The 19,243-nt window shown below is 37.6% G+C and overlaps 1 protein-coding gene and 1 long non-coding RNA gene across 4 annotated transcripts; one reads left to right on the top strand and one right to left on the bottom strand.

The window, feature by feature from the left end:
* Positions 1-272: 272 nt before the first annotated feature.
* Positions 273-9,314, bottom strand: LOC107304753. Of its 3 annotated transcripts, XR_005812376.1 has the most exons (5): positions 9,100-9,314; positions 5,469-5,585; positions 3,687-3,904; positions 3,382-3,534; positions 273-1,126 (listed from the first exon to the last, which is right to left on the bottom strand). It is a non-coding gene; the product is annotated as an uncharacterized LOC107304753 (long non-coding RNA). The 3 variants fall into 3 exon arrangements; XR_001550780.2 differs by lacking the exon at positions 5,469-5,585 and having other exon boundaries at positions 276-1,126; XR_005812375.1 differs by lacking the exons at positions 5,469-5,585; positions 9,100-9,314 and adding an exon at positions 3,995-4,187 and having other exon boundaries at positions 276-1,126.
* Positions 2,289-8,479, top strand: LOC102712464 (ABC transporter B family member 14-like). Its single transcript, XM_040527136.1, has 10 exons — positions 2,289-2,588; positions 2,738-2,792; positions 3,409-3,584; positions 3,700-3,900; positions 3,985-4,244; positions 4,335-4,648; positions 5,134-5,357; positions 5,771-6,123; positions 6,387-6,814; positions 6,925-8,479. Exons 1-10 carry the CDS (start codon positions 2,289-2,291, stop codon positions 8,406-8,408), a joined length of 3,795 nt encoding a protein of 1,264 aa, XP_040383070.1. The 3' UTR covers positions 8,409-8,479.
* Positions 9,315-19,243: the final 9,929 nt, after the last annotated feature.

The following is a 19,243-nucleotide window of genomic DNA, read 5'->3' on the forward strand; positions in this document are numbered from 1 at the left end:
CTCTGTGCCTACGTGTATCTTGCCTTTTTCCTTGGTTTCCTGCGTGAGGACTCGGTGCATTGTTCATGCTCTAGTGAGTTTTTTTTAAAAAAAAGGACCGAGAGGTCCTATTTTCTCCAATTTAGCATTAGGACCGTGGACAATATGATGCTAGAATATGTAGGATCGAAACAGAATTAAACAGACCTACCAGAGGGGGTGAATGGTAGAGAAAACCAAAACCCAAAAATCTTTCGCGGAATAAAAGATTACCTCTGGTTAGCCGCTCCTGCGATTACCTCTGGTAACGCCGTCCTATGCCGCCAATCTGGTTACGCCGCTCCTGAAATTAACTTGATCGCGTTGTCCTGTGCTGTCAATCAGATCGTCCAGATCCAGAGAAATACCGGTAGATGAAAGCAGAATCTGTAGATTGAATGCTCTCAACTTTATTGCTTCAACTAGTATTTACAAAGTGCAACAACAGCACTCCTCTTAAAATTGTTGATCTAGAATCAACAACTATTCAACTCTAATTTTCTAATTCTAATTCTCCAAAAGCTCATGACACCCGCACGTCGAAACCGAATCGATCGTGCCTTGCATCCATGCCGCACGGGCCAACAAGCCCATACGTACACGTACGTACAGACCCCGATCTCTCTTGCGCACGTACAGGACACCAACCGTGCTACAGTCCGGCGCGGTACTGTAGCACGTGTACTGTAGCGCAACTCTATCTCTTTCTTTTCTTTTATTTCTTCGTCCATTAAACTTCAATTTTAATCCGATTTACTTCACGATTTTTTCGGCGCTTACACATGCAACATGTGAAGCCCGTTACGATTTCATCCCACACGGTGTTCCTCCACCATGTGCCATCTCGTATTCAACACTGTCACCCGGCATTCTTGATCGTCCGGACCTCAGCTCCTCCCTGAGCTTAGTCACGATCCCACCGCCGGTGACCGGTATTGACCTCCGAGAATCACGACTCTATCCAACCATGTCACATGGCATCCCGACCATCCAGATCTCGGTTCATCCCTGAACTTAGTCATGGTCTGTATCCCGATCATCCAAACCTCAGCTCCTCCCTGAATCTAGTCATGGTCCTCGCCATTGATCACAGTTGACCTCAAGTCACCTGCACACATAGAGACAAACAAACTGCTGTCGTAACCTGACCCACATTAGTTACACACACTTACACAACACCATACTCGTTTCCAGACCAAATTCTGTTACTTTACAAGCCAATTGTTCATCACAATATATAGATCATGACTATGATCTTACAGAATAGTTATCCAATCAATTGAATGATCCACGTATCATATGCGAGTAAAGTCGGCTTATTACTTGTAGCAGGACACCACTAACCAAAAGAAGCACGCTAGATCACCAATCTTGGTGAGCAAAATGAATTAGGGCCATCAAGTAAGTGCGTCATCTTGAGGGATTGAGGTAATCTTGAATAAAGCTTATAATCTAAGACACTAGATGAAGACCCCTGCATAATATAGTTTCATAATAATAATATTTTAAGTGCATAACCTAGTTCCATAAAAATAATATTTTAAGTATGGAAATATGGCAAGGCTGTATTATCATGATAACTTTGTGGACGTGTCACCACAGAAAGTGGACTATGATTTGTAGCTTTTGACTATTACTTTAGATACCTTGATCTTGTAGGTCTAATAATTTATTCTAACATAAACTTCATAGAAGTATGGCAGAGCATCATGTTTATTAAAGAAGCTATAGAGTTTATTTTATTGGAATTTGGAAGGGAATAGGAATGTGTAAAGCAGGATCTTGTTCTAAAGAGTATCTATAATGAAAAAATGGATCTGCCAATTTGGTTTATTAAACTTGCAGGTGAGCTAAAGGTTAGTACTGTTAGATGAAAACAAAGTTGCCACTTGTCACTGCAGTTTGGTTACAACAACGAAAGTACAGTCTTAGTATTTCACTATGATGTGACTTGAAGGCATAACTAAAGTTTCACAGCAGTGAAAAAATATGTTCACTTCTAGTGAGTTCAAATTCAACAAAAAAACATCATGCGCCATGTCAGCAACACAGTTTTAGGTTGACAATAGCAACTGCTAAGATCCAACCAAACAAATAATAGATCTTAAGATATCCAATTCCCATGTTGATTAGTTATCCGTATGAACATTGAAAGTACCAATGGGATGTCTACCTTTTTTTTGTACCTATATGATTTTCCCACTGCTATATACATGCCTGAATGCTGCTGCTACTCTTCTGCAAACCATAGCAAGGCTCACAAATACACAATGGTGCTCATCCAAGAGAAGGACCACCCTGTTGAAAATTCTAAAGACTCCAGTGTGGATGAGGAGAGGATCACTTCTCCACCGGTGGCAGAAAAGGCGGTGATAGATCAGCAGTTCCCATTCTTTGGGCTGCTCTGCTACGCTGATGGACTAGATTGGCTGCTCATGGTAGCAGGAACGATGGGGTCATTCCTGCATGGGATGGGGCCTTCAATGTCGTATTACTTAGTTGGCAAAGGCATTGATGTGGTCGGGAACAACATAGGCAATCGGGAGGCCACAGTCCAGGAACTCTCTAAGGTCATTTTTCTGTCCTAAAATACTTCACATAGAATGCCAGCTGGTATTACTGAATGCTTTTCTTTGGTTTCTCTATATTGATTTGAAGCCAAAAGGTTGGTTATAACATTACTTAACATCGTGTCTAATTGTGTTATTCTTGTTTGTAGTTAATTCCATATATGTGGGCATTGGCAATTATTACACTTCCTGGTGGAATGGTTGGTGAGTGAATTCTTCTAACTTTGCTGTATTTGGACCTGTAACTTGTAAGATACTGAAAGTAGGTTATCAGTTGTTAAATTATCCCTTAAGTTAGAGCATATTGGAAGCCTGAAGGAACCTATCAAAAATCCAAAGATCCTAATAGATAAACTGTTTAACAGCTATAAGTGCATACCAATACCAGAATATAGGACAGAGCTAGAGCAATTTCAATGCAGATATAGTTAAGTAAAATATATAGTTTTTTTTTTGTTGAGCTTAGACCAAACTACTGAATCTGGGGGTATAATAGCTCAACCTGGTTAGAATTTGGTCTACATTTTTAGCATATACCTCAACCAGATATCATCTACTAGACATAACTGGCTGGAAAATGTGAAAAAGAAAATTGGACCCTGAGTACAGCGCATCCTGGCACAAAGAAATGTACAGAGAAAAGAAAGTGTATGACTTTAAAAGCGAGCAACTCATAGTAACATCATTCCCTATGTTACTACTTGTATATTTGTGTGCAGCAACAAGAGAATCACATAATGGGAATAAAAAAAGATCAAAAGAATGCTTCATTCGAAAAAAAAAAACATCTTACCTTTTTGCAAAAATGACACTTCCACAGAAATTACATGTTGGATGTATACCAGTCAGAGACAAATGTCACGCATGCGGATGGCATACTTGAGATCAGTGCTGAGTCAAGATATTGGAGCTTTTGATACTGACTTAACCACTGCAAAAATCATGGCTGGAGCAATCAACCATATGAGTGCCATACAAGATGCAATTGGTGAAAAGGTATAAGCTTGTAACATAAAAGCATTCACTGCAAGTTTTAGTTAAACCAAACTAAAGTGCTATAATTTTCATTTGGCATTCAAAAGTTGAGCACAAAGTTACCTTTTTCCCTCAGCTTGGTCACTTTTTGTCAAACTTCTCCACGTTCTTTGTTTCCATCATTGTTGCTTTCGTGTGCTGCTGGGAGGTGGGTATGCTCTCCATGCTGGTTGTTCCTATGCTCCTCATGGTTGGCGCAACATATGCCAAAATGATGATTGACATGTCAATGAAAAGAATGGCTTTGATCTCTGAAGCAACCACAGTTGTAGAACAGGTACCTAGGCGAATGGATGAAATATTAGAATCAAGTAGGTCTGCTTTATCAAATTTGTAATCATATAATACATTTTGTGCACAGGCTTTCTCACATATCAAGACTGTCTTCTCATTTGCTGGAGAAAATTCAGCAATCAAATCATTCATCAAATGTATGGACAAGCAATACGAGCTAAGCAAGAAAGAGGCGATGACAAAAGGACTAGGTTTGGGAATGTTACAAATTGCAACTTTCTGTTCATATTCATTAACAGTCTGGGTTGGAGCAGCTGCAGTAATTGATAGATCTGCAAAAGGAGGTCAAACAGTTGCAGCTGTCATTAACATCCTCTCTGCAGCAATGTAATAAAGAATTATCTTTCTAGCAATATGTCGTATTCCGTGGTATTTTTATGAAGTTGATACAGCCATTATTTTTGTATGTGGTTTCAGATATATCTCAAATGCTGCTCCAGATCTTCAGTCCTTCAGCCAAGCAAAAGCTGCTGGCAAAGAAGTATTTGAGATTATCAATAGAAATCCAGCGATAAATTATGAATCAAATGGAACAATCTTAGAGAAGGTCATTGGAAATATTGAAATTCGAGAGGTATATTTCATGTATCCATCCCGTGTGGACAAGCCAATTCTCAGAGGTTTTTCACTAACCATACCAGCAGGCAAAGTTATTGCTCTTGTGGGGAGCAGTGGATGTGGCAAGAGCACTGTAATTTCTCTAGTTCAACGATTCTACGATCCTATATCAGGTATGCTTCTAGGATACATCTCTATGGCGGAGTATGTGTTGAAGTTTATATTCTATAATTTGTGTGCTTTTTAGAGTTCAGCAGAGCTTGAGTTTACCTGCAGAAAAAAATGGCATGTTGTCACTGCATACAGGATCCATTTTTCTAAGGCCCTCTTTGTTTGGGCTTATAAGCCAACTTTTAAGGGAAAAAGGCATAAGCCTAAACAAACAAGTAGCTTTTCCATTGAGCTTTTTTGAAGCCATAAGCCACTCTTATGTTATTTAGGCAAAAGCTAATCGAGTATCTTTTCTGGCTTATTTGGAGTAGAGGTAGCACTTCACCATTAAATTTGAAGCTTTCAAGACACCAGCTTATAAACTAAATAAGCTGAAAAGTCGATTTAATTTAAGTCAATAGCCCTAAGCCCAAACAAAGAGGACCCTAAAATAAGTGCTGCATAGAGATAAACTTTTAGACCTTGCTACTGACAATTTATAATGCAGGTGACATCCTTATCGATGGTCAAAATGTTAAGGACCTTGATCTGAAGTCCCTCAGGAGAAGTATAGGTTCAGTCTCTCAAGAACCATCACTGTTTTCCGGTACGATCATGGATAACTTGAGAATTGGCAAAATGGATGGAACTGATGAAGAGATAATTGAAACAGCAAAAGCAGCTAATGTGCACTCCTTTATATCCAAACTTCCGAACCAATACTTAACGGAGGTAAGACTTCATGCTAATGAAAAAGAGAGTAGTAAAAACCTTATAAATTGAACCAGACTATGTCAAATGATTAGCATACATATTCAAACAGCTGGATAAAATGCAGACTACCTTTCAAGTTTGGGACCGATATACTGATTTTTAGTTGTTCCCTTGGAAATTCATCTTCTAAGATAAGTAGGAGTGTCAGACAGCAGAAACGTGCTGTGTTCTTTTTCAAGGAATGTGCTGCATAGGCCCAAATTAAATAGATAAGTTTTTGAGTAGTTATATTATATCCTGAATCTGTAAATAGTAAGCAACTAAGCATCGGTACTAATTCACATATAAAAAAAGGGTAAGATCATCACTTATATTTCAAAAAATGGAAACTTTAGCATCACCAATGTACTTTACTGCGGTAATCACTTCAGGTAGGAGAAAGAGGTGTGCAGTTATCAGGAGGTCAGAAACAAAGAATAGCAATTGCAAGGGCTATGCTAAGAGATCCTCCTATTCTTCTTCTTGATGAAGCCACAAGTGCACTTGATTCAGAATCAGAGAAGTTAGTGCAGGAAGCTCTTGATAGAGCTATGCAAGGAAGGACTGTTATTTTGATTGCCCACAGAATGTCAACAATCAAAAATGCAGACATGATTGTTGTTATGGAGAATGGAAAAGTAGCTCAATCTGGAACTCATGAAGAATTGCTGGAGAAAAGTCCATTCTACTCGAGTGTATGCGGTATGCAATATCTAGAGCAGGAATCTGGCAAGGGTGAAGAAAGGTAAGTGTAATCAATTGCAACCTTTTCATAATGTAGAATGTTCATTTATGGAATCCATCATGTCATTGTAAATATGCAATTATATGAATGAAAATTATTAAACCATACATTCTGGAATATGCAAAAACATAAAGATTAAAATATGTTATGCCCTTCAACTAGGCAAATGATATGTTGCTAGGAATAACTGAATAGATCAGAGTATACTTTATTCCCTGTGATGGTTAGTGTGGCATCTTAATTTTGGGTAAGAAATTTTTCAGATTTACTGATCAGGTCAGAGAAGAACAAGACAATGGAACTGGAACAAACAATGAGCCATCTTCTACTGCACATGAACAAGAGAAGAGTCTAGAACTGAACTCAAACCAACCGAACCAAGAAATCAGAAAGAGGACATCTGTTTTCTACAGAATGTTCCTTGGAACATTTATGCTGGAGCCAGGAAAGGTTCTTCTCGGCTCAACAGCAGCCGCAATCTCTGGGGTATCCAAGCCAATATTTGCTTTCTTCATCATGACGGTTGGCGTAGCATACTTTGACCCAGATGCAAAGAGAATAGTTGGGAAGTACTCGATAATTTTGTTCCTCATTGGATTGCTCACATTTTTCAGTAACATCTTCCAGCACTATATATATGGCCTTATTGGCGAAAGGGCAATGAATAACCTAAGGGAGGCCCTCTTTTCAGGTCTGAAACTCAAGCATGACATTTTACATCTCACAGATTGCATTGAGTAGATAATTATATGACCAGTTGTTGTTTAGAACGTAACACCATTTCTCTTTATCAAATTGCAGTCATTCTTCAAAACGAAATAGGTTGGTTTGAACAACCCAAGAACAGTGTCGGTTTCCTGACATCACGTGTTGTTGGTGACACCTCCATGATTAAAACCATCATATCTGATCGAATATCAGTCATTGTCCAGTGTGTCTCTTCGATTTTGATAGCTACAGGATTAAGCATGGCAGTGAACTGGAGGATGGGTCTGGTTGCATGGGCTCTGATGCCATTTCAGTTTATCACTGGTCTCGTACAAGTAAGGTCAGCAAAAGGTTTTGCCACCGACTCCTCTACGTCTCACCGGAAGCTCATCTTGCTCACTTCAGAGGCTGTTAGCAACATTCGTACAGTGGCCTCTTTTGTTCAGGAAGAGGAAATACTAAAGAAAGCGGATTCATCACTGCAAGAACCAATGCAGACAAGCAAGATAGAGAGCATAAAGTATGGTGTGGTACAAGGGGTTTCCCTATGCTTGTGGCACATGACGCATGCCATCGCATTGAGTTACACCATCGTGCAACTTGACAAGAGCCTAGCGACATTTGAAAACTGTGTACGGTCCTATCAAGCAATTGCACTGACGATAACTTCCGTCACGGAGTTATGGTCCTTGATCCCCATGGTTTTGTCGGCCATCACAATATTGGATCCTGTGCTTGACATTCTCGACAGAGAAACGCAGATCGTGCCAGATGAACCAAAAGTGCATTGTGAAGACAGAATTACAGGCAACATTGAGTTTCAATATGTCAGTTTCAGATACCCATCAAGACAAGAGGTAATCATATTGGATGGATTCAGTCTAGCTATTGAACCAGGTCAAAGGGTAGCATTGGTTGGGCCAAGTGGTGCAGGGAAATCCACAGTGGTATCTCTTTTGTTACGATTCTATGATCCTTGCAGAGGACAGGTACTAGTTGATGGTAAGGACATCAGAGATTACAATTTGAGGTTCCTAAGAAAGCAGATAGGACTGGTTCAGCAAGAGCCAATCTTGTTCAATTTCTCCATAAGAGAGAACATTAGCTATGGAAATGAAGGTGCGTCAGAAACAGAAATAGTTGAGGCTGCAATGGAGGCAAATATTCATGAGTTCATCAGTGGCCTGTCAAGCGGGTATGACACAGTTGTCGGGGACAAAGGAAGCCAACTTTCAGGAGGGCAGAAGCAGAGAATAGCCATTGCAAGAACTATACTGAAGAGGCCAGTCATACTACTACTAGATGAGGCAACAAGTGCTCTGGATGGTGAATCGGAGAGGCTGGTGATGAGTTCCCTGGCAGCAAAGGAGTGGAAAAGCAAGGAGGGTGAGCCATCGAACAAGATCACGAGCATCACAATTGCACACAGATTATCCACAGTCACAAGCGCGGATGTGATTGTCGTGATGGACAAAGGCCAGGTGGTCGAGATGAGCAACCACGAAACATTGGTCGCAGCAAGCAATGGTGTTTACTCAAGATTGTACCGAATGCAAAGCAAAGGGGTGAGAGATTGATCCTCATGATCTTCAGCTAGGACATTAGCAGAAGATAAAAGGAAGACTTGGCACCATTGGCTAGCATTTGATGCCAATCCAAACCATGTAAAAAACAAATCTTACCATTTTATCTTGCGAGGAATAAATTGGTTGTTATAAGAAGGATGGATGCTGTCAATAAACAATGATTTTTTCCTAACTACAGTATTGGATGCTATTCAGTGTGTAAATTTCATTACAGACAGCATAAACCCATCAATCCTGCAAATGATTTGCGTGATGTACTACTAATTGTTCTTTCATCCAAACAAACCAAAAAAATACATATTTTCCAACAGAATAGCCCACTTTTTTTTGTTTATCTAGCTCGAACCTGACAAGTTCTATCATTTTATACAGTATCAAAATCCACAAAAAAAAGGGTTGGTCAGCATCAGGAAGCAGTGTCAAGACGCGCAACCGCACGATTCACGAACTGCAGTTGCTACTACACCAAACTCTGAAGGACGAAGGAGAAAAATCATCAACAAATCCACCCACCCCTATCAACCTATCACCCATAGCCACGAGAGTAACCTCTACCTAAGCATCGCATCAAAATCATACTGCTCGAACAGGAAACCGTCTCCACGAACGAGAAGAATCAGGGGAATCCATTATCCATATCCCCTCCATTACTTTAAAAAAAAAGCTCGATTAATCGACTCACCCGCTACGTTAACCCCCGCTTCGCGCTTCGGCCTGGAGTTCAAACGCTCCCGTTCCCTTCCTTCCCCTCCTCCTCTGCCCGCGCAGACCGGAGCCTCAGGGCGAGGCGGGATATGGGCTCGGGCAACACGGCGGAGCAATCGCCGGCGGCCGCCACCGCCGCCACCGCCATTAACGGAGGGAAGCCACCGAGGAATTTTGCGGAAAGGTCCTACAAATCTCTCTACCATTTCCACGCACTCCCCAGCGAGATCGCTACCAAGGGTTGGAGTTTTCTCTACCGTTAGATCAGGATCGGACGGCGTATGTTAATTTTACAGGTGAGACAATAATAAAGGGACAGGTCGATTTGACCCTTCAACTATTTTGTGTTTTATTAAAACGGAGGCATTAACTCCAAAACATATCCAACACCCCTCCACACTTCCAACAATTAATTTGCCTCGATATAAAAAGAACTGGTAATGGTGTTTATGTACTGTAGCTTTCATTAAAAAACGATATGAAAAAAGGACTCATGTATCACCTGACCCTCCTTCCTCTACTCAGGGGTGTTTGTTTTCCTACACCTTTTTTTTCCTATCACATCGAATGTTTGGACGCTGATCGACCCTATACCCTATAGTGCATCAACTCGTTTTACTCATCATCATCATCGGGTGAGGCATCTGACAATCTAAAACATCTGTAAGCGGTTTAGCGGTCTAGATCCTTCTTCTAAATATTTTCATTTAACATAAACCTTTAATATGGAAGTCAACAACATATCATGGAGTCTACCCTATAGTGCACCATCTTGTTTTACTCATCATCATCATCGTGTGACACATCTGACGGTCTAAAACATCTGTAAGTGGTTTAACGGTCTATTTCTTTCTCATTGTTTCCATTTAACATAAACCTTTAATACGGAAAGTCAACGACATATCATGGAAGGATAACTAATTTAGAATTTTCCTTCTTAAATCTTATATATATAATTATTTTTTTATGATGGATAATATTTGATATACTATTTCTATATCAGGAGAGTTACTATACACGAGACAAACTCTTTCGCAGAAACACCGGAGGTTGGTGGATCACACTGCTGTTGTCTGCATCGTTCTTGACCGCAATAAATGTTGCTAGGCAGCTGACGCAGTAGCACTCCTATGGCTAACAACACATTAATGTCCTCCGTAGCATCAATGTATGTTGGCAGATGTTTGGTGCAACGCCACTTTCACAGATAATCGATAGCAGTAGTCCAAGTTGTCTGCAATGATACTTTTGTTTCCTTTACTAATTTGATATTAAAAATGCTACTTGATTATAGTGTTTTTATGTGTGTGCGCATACGTCTTGTTATATTATCGTTTGAAGGCAAGTAATAATAGGATGGTATAATTATGTCGATTGTGAAGAGAATAACACCAGATATGCAAATAAGTTTGAATATTTAGTTTATATATGAATGCGTTTAAAAAATTTTAAATTAAATTGGGTCGTAGTGTTAGCACGGGTATATTGCTAGTTAGAAGTATTAAATATAGACTATTAATAAAACCAATCCATAATCTTAGACTATTTCGCGAGACGAATCTATTAAGCCTAATTAGTCCATGATTAGCTAACGTGGTGCTACAGTAAACATTTGCTAATCCTGGATTAATTAGGCTTAAAAATTTATCTAATAAAATAGTATCTATTTATACAATTAATTTTTATTATCAGTCTATATTTAATAAATATACTCCTTATGACAAACAACTTCAAAAAGAGTTATTGGATCCGAACTGCCCCTCGCTTACCAAGAGGTAGCGATGATGAACTCATCAAGCGAGACGTGATGATGGCGAGAAATATACGGAAGGTCATTTTTTTTTGGCTTTCCAATGGAGAAGGTGAAAGAACGTATTTGTAAATAAAATATAATTTATAAATATTTTTTTGATGTATGTTCTTATCATCTAAAAGCAAACGGTGAAAAATAAATTATAAAAAAAATCTTAAAATCATATCTACATTTAAGATTAAAAATTTTAATTTTAATTTATAAGTATAGGCCCGAGGGAAACACACGAGTAGTGGATATCAACTGTGTTGACCCTGAGGGGGTGTTTAGATGGCAAATTTTTTTGGCAGAAATATCACATCGAACGTTTGACCGAATGTCGGAAGGATTTTTTGAACACGAATAAAAAAACGAATTTCACAACTCGCCTGGAAACCGCGAGACGAATCTTTTGAGCCTAATTATGCCGTTATTAGCATATATTGGTTACTGTAGCACTTATGGCTAATCATGGACTAATTAGTCTCAAAAAATTCGTCTTACGATTTCTCCCATAACTGTGCAATTAGTTTTTTAATTCATCTATGTTTAATGTTTTATTTAGATGTTAAAAGATTCAATGTAATATTTTTGGAAAATTTTTAGAAACTAAAAAAGGCCTAAGCTTCAGTGCCCTTCTGTCATCATCCGTCGCGTCCCCTAGAGGTTTGCGTCGATTATAGGTAAACAGCGAGCAGCTTGCTCTTTTGGTTGACCTTGCAATATATGTGGGGCTAACGTTACGGTGTTATAATATTTTTATTCATACGATATTTAATTTTCTTAGTTAAACTATTTTTTTAAAATAGATCTAATTGCACCTTAACTCGATTCGTCATATATCAAGCATATATGTGCTAACATATGATGATATTTAATAATAAAAATCAAAGGACTGAAATCAATTTTATGTTTCATACATTGCATAATTTTGTCCATCCATAGTAATATTCAACCAAATAAATTTTATGGTCATATGTGTACTATCCACCAAACATGACACATCCGTTCTTAATACAGTACAATTATGATCTATCTTCTAATTCATGTAAAATGAAGTATATAGGCAAATTTGTGCAATCCTAGTGAACAATGTCATTTTATCATAATCTAATAGGAATAAAAAAAATTATACAATTAGTCATAAATCTTGCGTGTATGTGTATACATAGAATAATTATATGAGGTATGTACTCTGTCGATTTATATTTTATAGGGCATTTCTAATATATAGAAAGATTTTGTCTATGCATCACAAATACAAAGTTTCTAATACAAGTTTATATTCTATAGAAAGTTTCAAATATACTTTATCACTATACAGTAGATTAGATGATACATGTGTATATATATGAAATAAATAATCTAATTTAGACCCAAACAAGTTGTTCATTTATTTTATGAATGACTTATGATATTGTATGTTTCCAATAAAATTTGAAAAATATAAGCAGTCAACCATAGGTCTGAAATTTAACGGCGCCTAAAAAACCAGAAGGAATAGTACAAATACTGCTGTGTCAAAAAAAAGCTCTCGCGTTTACCTACGAGTCAATCTAAACACACGCATGTTTATAATTTAAATAATATATGTATGTATGTAGTATAAAATGTATTTTATACTTGTTTCTTTTTTATTTGATACCGTTGATTCATTCGTGTTGATATATACATATAAAACAACACCGAGTGAGTATTACAAATACAACCGTATAAAAAATATCTCTCGTTATTCAATATTATCAACTCGAACTTACATATAAATATTAGACTATACACACACATATAAATGATACATCATTTAATTCATATCCGGTCTATTTTTATTTAACACCGTTGATTTAGGGGTCTAAGGTTGACCATTCGTGTTGGTATATATACATATAAAAATATTTATTTATGAATTTGATTCATTATTGGTAAATAGACCATAAGAATGACGTAAAATATTTTATATTTGCATCAAAACTTTGAAAAAGAGGAACGATTAGACAAAGATTTGACCGAGATCTGATATGATGTTATTTGTAATACTCCCTCCGACCGTTTTATAACACCATAGATTTTGAATCTATATTTGACCGAGATTTAATGCATTAAATTTAATCAGGGAGGATAGATGGAAAGTATGCGTGATTTTGGGAGCCGGTAAACAGAAGGAGGGTTTAATGAAATGTACGCGTGATTTGAGGAACCCATAAAAAAAAGAAAGGTTGATTAAACGTGGATCGTCTGATTTAATGCAGTATAGGATGATCTGATGCAGTATAGGGTAGATGAAGGCATAGTACCTTGGCTAGCTCTGTCATGGCATCTGCTGAGATCGAGCATTACCTTGTGGAGAGTATAGAGCAAGAGAGAGGCGACGTGTCACCAGGGACAGAGCTACACTACACGTGAGAGGTCCCTGGGAACCCTGTTCAAAACTTTTCTCTATACTTTATTTATTTTCATTGTATATGCACCCTTTAGTCCAAAATTAAACACTCAGAACATCCTAAACGCCGTTCAGAACACTAAAAAGTCAGCGAGTGATATCCTCTCTGTTTTGCTTGTTTCGTGGTAGCTCCACCCATATTTGTAACTACGTTAGTTTTGCTTGTTTCGTTGACTAGAGCATCAAGTAGATGAATACCGCTCCAAACAAACAACACATAGTCTAAAACTACTATTTAATAAAGGAGTAAATGTACCAGTTTAATTGTCGAGAGGTGTTTTGAAGTTAAAAATATGTTTTAGACAATTTCCATAGTTGTGGGTCAGATATACTTATCCCAACTAGTTATATCCTCATGCAAATGCCACGGTGGAAGTTAATATTATAAAATAAAACAACCAAAACATATTAGGAGAATATATGTTTCTCCAATGTAGTATACAATTTGATAGTTGTAAGATTCATAAAAAAAAAGAACTATAAGCATGTACTCATATGCGGCGTGCTCGCGTTGTCACGCTATGGACGCGCCGCTGCGTCGCACCCGCCGCTGTCACTTGCATCGTACTGTTGCAGGCCGTGAGAGCAAGGCTAATAATATAGCCAACAAGCTAGCTATAAGACTCCTTATAGTCTTTTTATAGCCTACTCATATAATGGTTAGCTATTTATTTTTAATGCAGGACCTACATGTCTCTCTCGTATGTATCTTGGGTCTTGTGCGTGAACTGGCTATAAGTTTATAGCCAACTTCTCCTCTCTCTCCTTCCTTCTCTCTTCCATATCAGTATTTAGTTGGTTTATAGCCTGCTATTATATTTGCTCTCATGCCGCCACGTGTGCCGTCGCCCTCGCCGTGCACTTCGTCGCTAGCTGTGCCGCCGTCCGCCACCGTCACCGCTCGGCCGAAGGCTCGCCCTCTCTCTGTTTTTGGGTGACTGGGTCCGGTCGTGGACCGGTCCACGGTCCGTTCCATGGTGGACCTGCCGTTGAGACGCTGATGGTTGGGGCCGCGTGTCAGCGCCGGTCACCTCTCTGCTGACATCAACGAGCCGGTTTAATGCGCCATAAATCATTTAGGTTTTTTCTGTTTAGTTTAAAAACTCAAAAAACTTCTAAAATCATATAAAATTCATCCAATCTTTGTTTTCGTCCATTCAAATTACAGTAAGTTCAGAAAAATTCAAAGAATTCACTAAAAATAGTTTTGTGTACTATTTCAGTAGACTTATAGAATGTTTTTGGTTGTGTGATTTGTTTGTCGTGTAGAATCAGATTCTTCCGATGTCCCGGTCTACTTTGAAGTTGTCGCAGAGGTCCTTGCAGGTTCAGAGCAAGACAAGTCACATACTCTCTTGATCATATTGATCCCATAATCATAAATGTTCCACTTTACATTCAAAAATGCATGTTTTATTTTGCTTTAATTATGGATTAGTGCCGGTCATCGGACTTTACATGTTTTACATTGTTATACCGTAATTTGGCTAGCATTAGCACTAGGCTTTATTCAGTTACGCTTAGTTCAATGAAAAGTCGTTAATTAATTATCAGTTTAGTAGTTATTGATGGTTGAGATTATTTACCCTACAAGGGTTAAAATAACTAAACTTATTTAATGGAGGGTGGTGGGTGCATGTTTTGATAGTCGTGTCCATAACATTTAAGGACTGGTTCGCGAGAAACTCTAGAAGAAATATAGTACTAACTACAAGCCAGTATGGGCAATAGTGGGGCTTGTGGTATAACTTTGTTTTGTCCAATGTATCAAGCAAGAGTGACCATGATGGAGTATGGATGAGCCCTGCGATGACCTATGCTACTTCAGGATTTGACTAAGCACAAGAAGGGATTGCTTACTTTGGTGTAAGGTAGGGATGAAACCTGAAATATGGTGCGATTAGATATGGAGGATTATGCGGTAGGTTCAATCATGATCCCTTTATGATGTGTCGTGGTGGCGCGACAGCACAAGACGACGTGTTGTGGGACCGTGTCTTGTGGATACAATGGTACACCGCTAATTAGAGTAAAAACTTTTTGAATAGTCGTATCCACGGTTATGGGTGACCTACCATATTCACTTTGATTAATCTCACCTTTAATACTATGCTTCAATTGGAATTGTTGTAGTTTAGATAATGGGTAGGGCATGTCCATCATGGTGTAACGTTGGACAATGGTGAATTTAACTGTTTACTCTATATTTAATTTATTTAATCATTTACTTCTTTCTTTTCAATATTGCTGCTTTATGTAAAATAACCCTTAGCCTCCCTTAATATTGAATTGCATTCATACCTTTTCCCTCGAGCGTGACTTGGTGAGTATCGTGGTTAGTACTTAGCCTTACTTATTTTCCCTCCCTCCACCAGAGTTGGAATACGAGTCAGATGAAGAAAATTCGCAGTAGTAGGCTTCACCCTACCGTCGAGATTGCATGTGGTCTGGATTCGCTGCTTCGCAAGATCAAGACTAGTCTAGTTCTTTGTTTTCTCTTTCCGCTGCATTGGCAAGACTATTTTATTTGTTTGTAAGACGTGAAACTGTATGTCAACTTTGTTATTTGTGTATCCCGACTAGTCCTGGACGAGAATTTAATACACATTTAGTTTAGAAATTCTGCCTCGGAATTTCTAGGTGAGACAACTAGATGGCATTAAGGGGGGCACTTGAAAAAAGGCTAGCCCCCTATACCTACCCGAGAGCATGAGTTTTGCATGTAGCCCCCAGGGGGATAAAAAACCATTAGCTAGACGGCAAGGGGGTTGCCCGTAAAATTCACAAGCTCCATCTAACAACCGCCCATCCCACTCTTCTCGTCGTTTGCCACATAGGATACCACGTCCAGCTAGCGGTCGTTTCATATTTCATGCCCACTAGCTTGGCGTTGGGAAGTTATATTTGGTATTAAAATTTTCAATTTTTTATTAAAATTAGAAAAAATGTATGTGCATGGCATTGGGTTAAGTTAATTTTAATTATACAAAATAAAATAATATTTGAAAATAAATTATCCTCGACTTAGAAATAGTAAATTATTAGAAATAGTAAATTATGTTGAATATACAATTGATTTGGTAAGGGTGCATTGCATCGGGAAGTTTATAATTGAGAATAATAAATTTTACTCAATATTATAAAAAAAATAAATAAGATGAGTGGTCTTTCAACAACAAATGAAGATAGAGACCGACTAAGCCCTTCTACGTTATTTTCAACCAAATTCTCCAAGTCATATTCCTTTTGATTTTTTTTACGTAAATATTCAACTTTAAACAGTGCATACTAACTATTAGTCAGAACGTCTTAATTTTCATTTTTTTTAATCTTTCTCCTTATTTCTCTTTCCTTATTTATATTATCTTCTCCTTTTTCCTTTTATTTCTTTCCTCTTTTTATTTCTTTCTTTTTTTTCTTTTCCTATATGTTATTTTCCCATCTTATCCCCGTGCTGCGTGTAAGCCTTAAATATCATGCAATTATGGAATACTTGACGAAAAAGCTAAATTGTGTGTGAATTTCACGTCCTATTAACACAAAGCACATGCTTTTTTTAAAAAAAAATAGAAATGAAAATCTAACACTATTGTGATTTCATGTTTGTCTCCTATTTAGACGAGACATTTTATTGGCTTCTTTCTTTAAAAAATACAAACGGAATCCTAACTTTATTCCATTTTTGTTGTTCATTGTATTTCTCCTTGGATCCCTTCTTAAACAAATTAAAGGTAATTTGCTTTACCCTTTATGCAGCTGGCAGTGATTGATGAAATCACATCGTCTATGGTTCAAAAAAGACATTAAGCCCAGGGATCGAACTCTATCCGTTGGACTACAAACTCCTCTCTACGGTTGAGCGCGAATCGTATGAAAGAATCGCCATGCACGAGCGCATGAATTGATGGACGACAGAAACGTTTTGTCCATGCATCGCAACGGGCTAAGTTAATTTAAATTATGAAAATTAAAATAGATTTTGAAAATAAGTTGCATATTGAGTTGGAAATAGTAAATTAGGATCAACATACAATTAATTTGAGAACCGTACATTGCATTGAAATGCTTATAATTGAGAATAATAAATTATGCTCAACATCATAAACAAATTAAATAATAAGATAAATCATTTTCCTTCAACGAAGAAATATATCATTTTCAAGTAAGTTCTCCGAGCGATACTCTCTCTGATCTAATTATTTGATGCAAATATTTAATGTTAAACAATGCACAGTGACTACTACTAAAAACCTTTTAAATTCTATTTTTTAACCTTTCTCCCTATCTTCTCTTTCTTTTTTCTTTTCTTCTTTATTTTCCCTTTCTCATTTTCCTCTCTCTTCTTTTTTTTCCTTCTTATTCCTTGTGAAAACCCTTCTCCTCCTCCGTGCAACACTTGTATATTGTGCAAATCTCGAACGGCGGACTGAAATCTGAATTTGATATGAATTTAATTTTCTATTTAGGTGAAACATCTGCTTAGTTTGTTTTAAAAAATAGAAATGAAATCCTAACGCTATTGAGATTATATTTTTAATGTTAATTGTACTTATACTCAAATTGTTTTTCAAAAAAAATACTATAAATTGCATACGTGACCGAAGCATGCAAGCCTTATATATAATATATAGTGCAATCTCAGATAATGGACTGAAATCTAAATGAATTTTACTTTCTATTAATGTGAAACATCTACAAATTATTATTGTAAATTCCATACATGAGAAAAATACTTGATCTATACTTAGTGGCAGTGAATCTGCCTCCACCACCCACCCTCACTGTAGTTTCACAATTTAGCCCTCAAATTTGTTGATATTAAAAACCACCTAAATATAGATTGATATCTACGTATAAATTCAAGTTAAGGTGATTATTTCATATAAGAAAATTTGATAACACATCATAAATCCATAGCAAAGAACGGGTATTTAACTAGTTGTTGATGTCAAAAATGTGATCAACGTGTCACACACTTAGGCCCGGGAATCACTTCTCAGAACGTTCCAGTGCAGGACCTAAATCTTAGAAAACCGGACGTGCCAGTCAGTTTGATCCTGCAACTGACAAGATAAACATGGAAAGCAGTTAAACCTAAACCGCTATCGGTTAGATAGCCGATACCGCTCCAGGAACCTAGCCGACACGTTAAATAATCGGCTTTATAGGAATTTCATGATATTATATAAAAACATGCCATATCGGCTGAATTATGAGTAGGATAACCACCAAACAATTCAATCAACCAACTTATCTTAAAAGATCGGACTTAACCAAGATAATTTTAAGATTAATCAGCTGATCGGATTGATTCAACACTTATCGCACATGCAGTTAGCAATCGATAGAACAGTAGGCATGTATCTCAAAGTAGAACTGGATTGCTATGCTAATAACTAGCACAAAACAATAAGAACTAAACACATACACGCCCATGGTAGACCTAGAAGATCGGACTAAACCAAGACAGTTTAGATCTAAACATAACCATACATGAAATCAGTATAAGATTGCGATGTACAAGTAATTAAACACCAAACCAGCGTAATCCATCAACCTGCCTGCTAAGCTTGGTAGATCGGACCAAACTTACATAGGTTGGACCAAACCGATACAGTATGCAATGGGATTCAGTATAACTATATAAAACGTGAAGATCTATAATCTTAATCGACGAGCCGATGAATTATTTAAGATAATACTGGCTAGAACTCCATCGATAAGTCCTCACGAGTACTTGATCTGATCTATTAATACAAATTCAACCGACTAGATTGATCGAACTAAATCGAGGTAGAATCAAGTCGAATAGATTCATATCGTCAAGACGAATAAAGAACTTGTGAGGATTTGATTGAGAACCTATCACTACTTCAAACCAAGAACAGATAA

This window comes from Oryza brachyantha, chromosome 8 (genome assembly GCF_000231095.2).
Source record: "Oryza brachyantha chromosome 8, ObraRS2, whole genome shotgun sequence".
Lineage (NCBI taxonomy): Eukaryota > Viridiplantae > Streptophyta > Magnoliopsida > Poales > Poaceae > Oryza > Oryza brachyantha.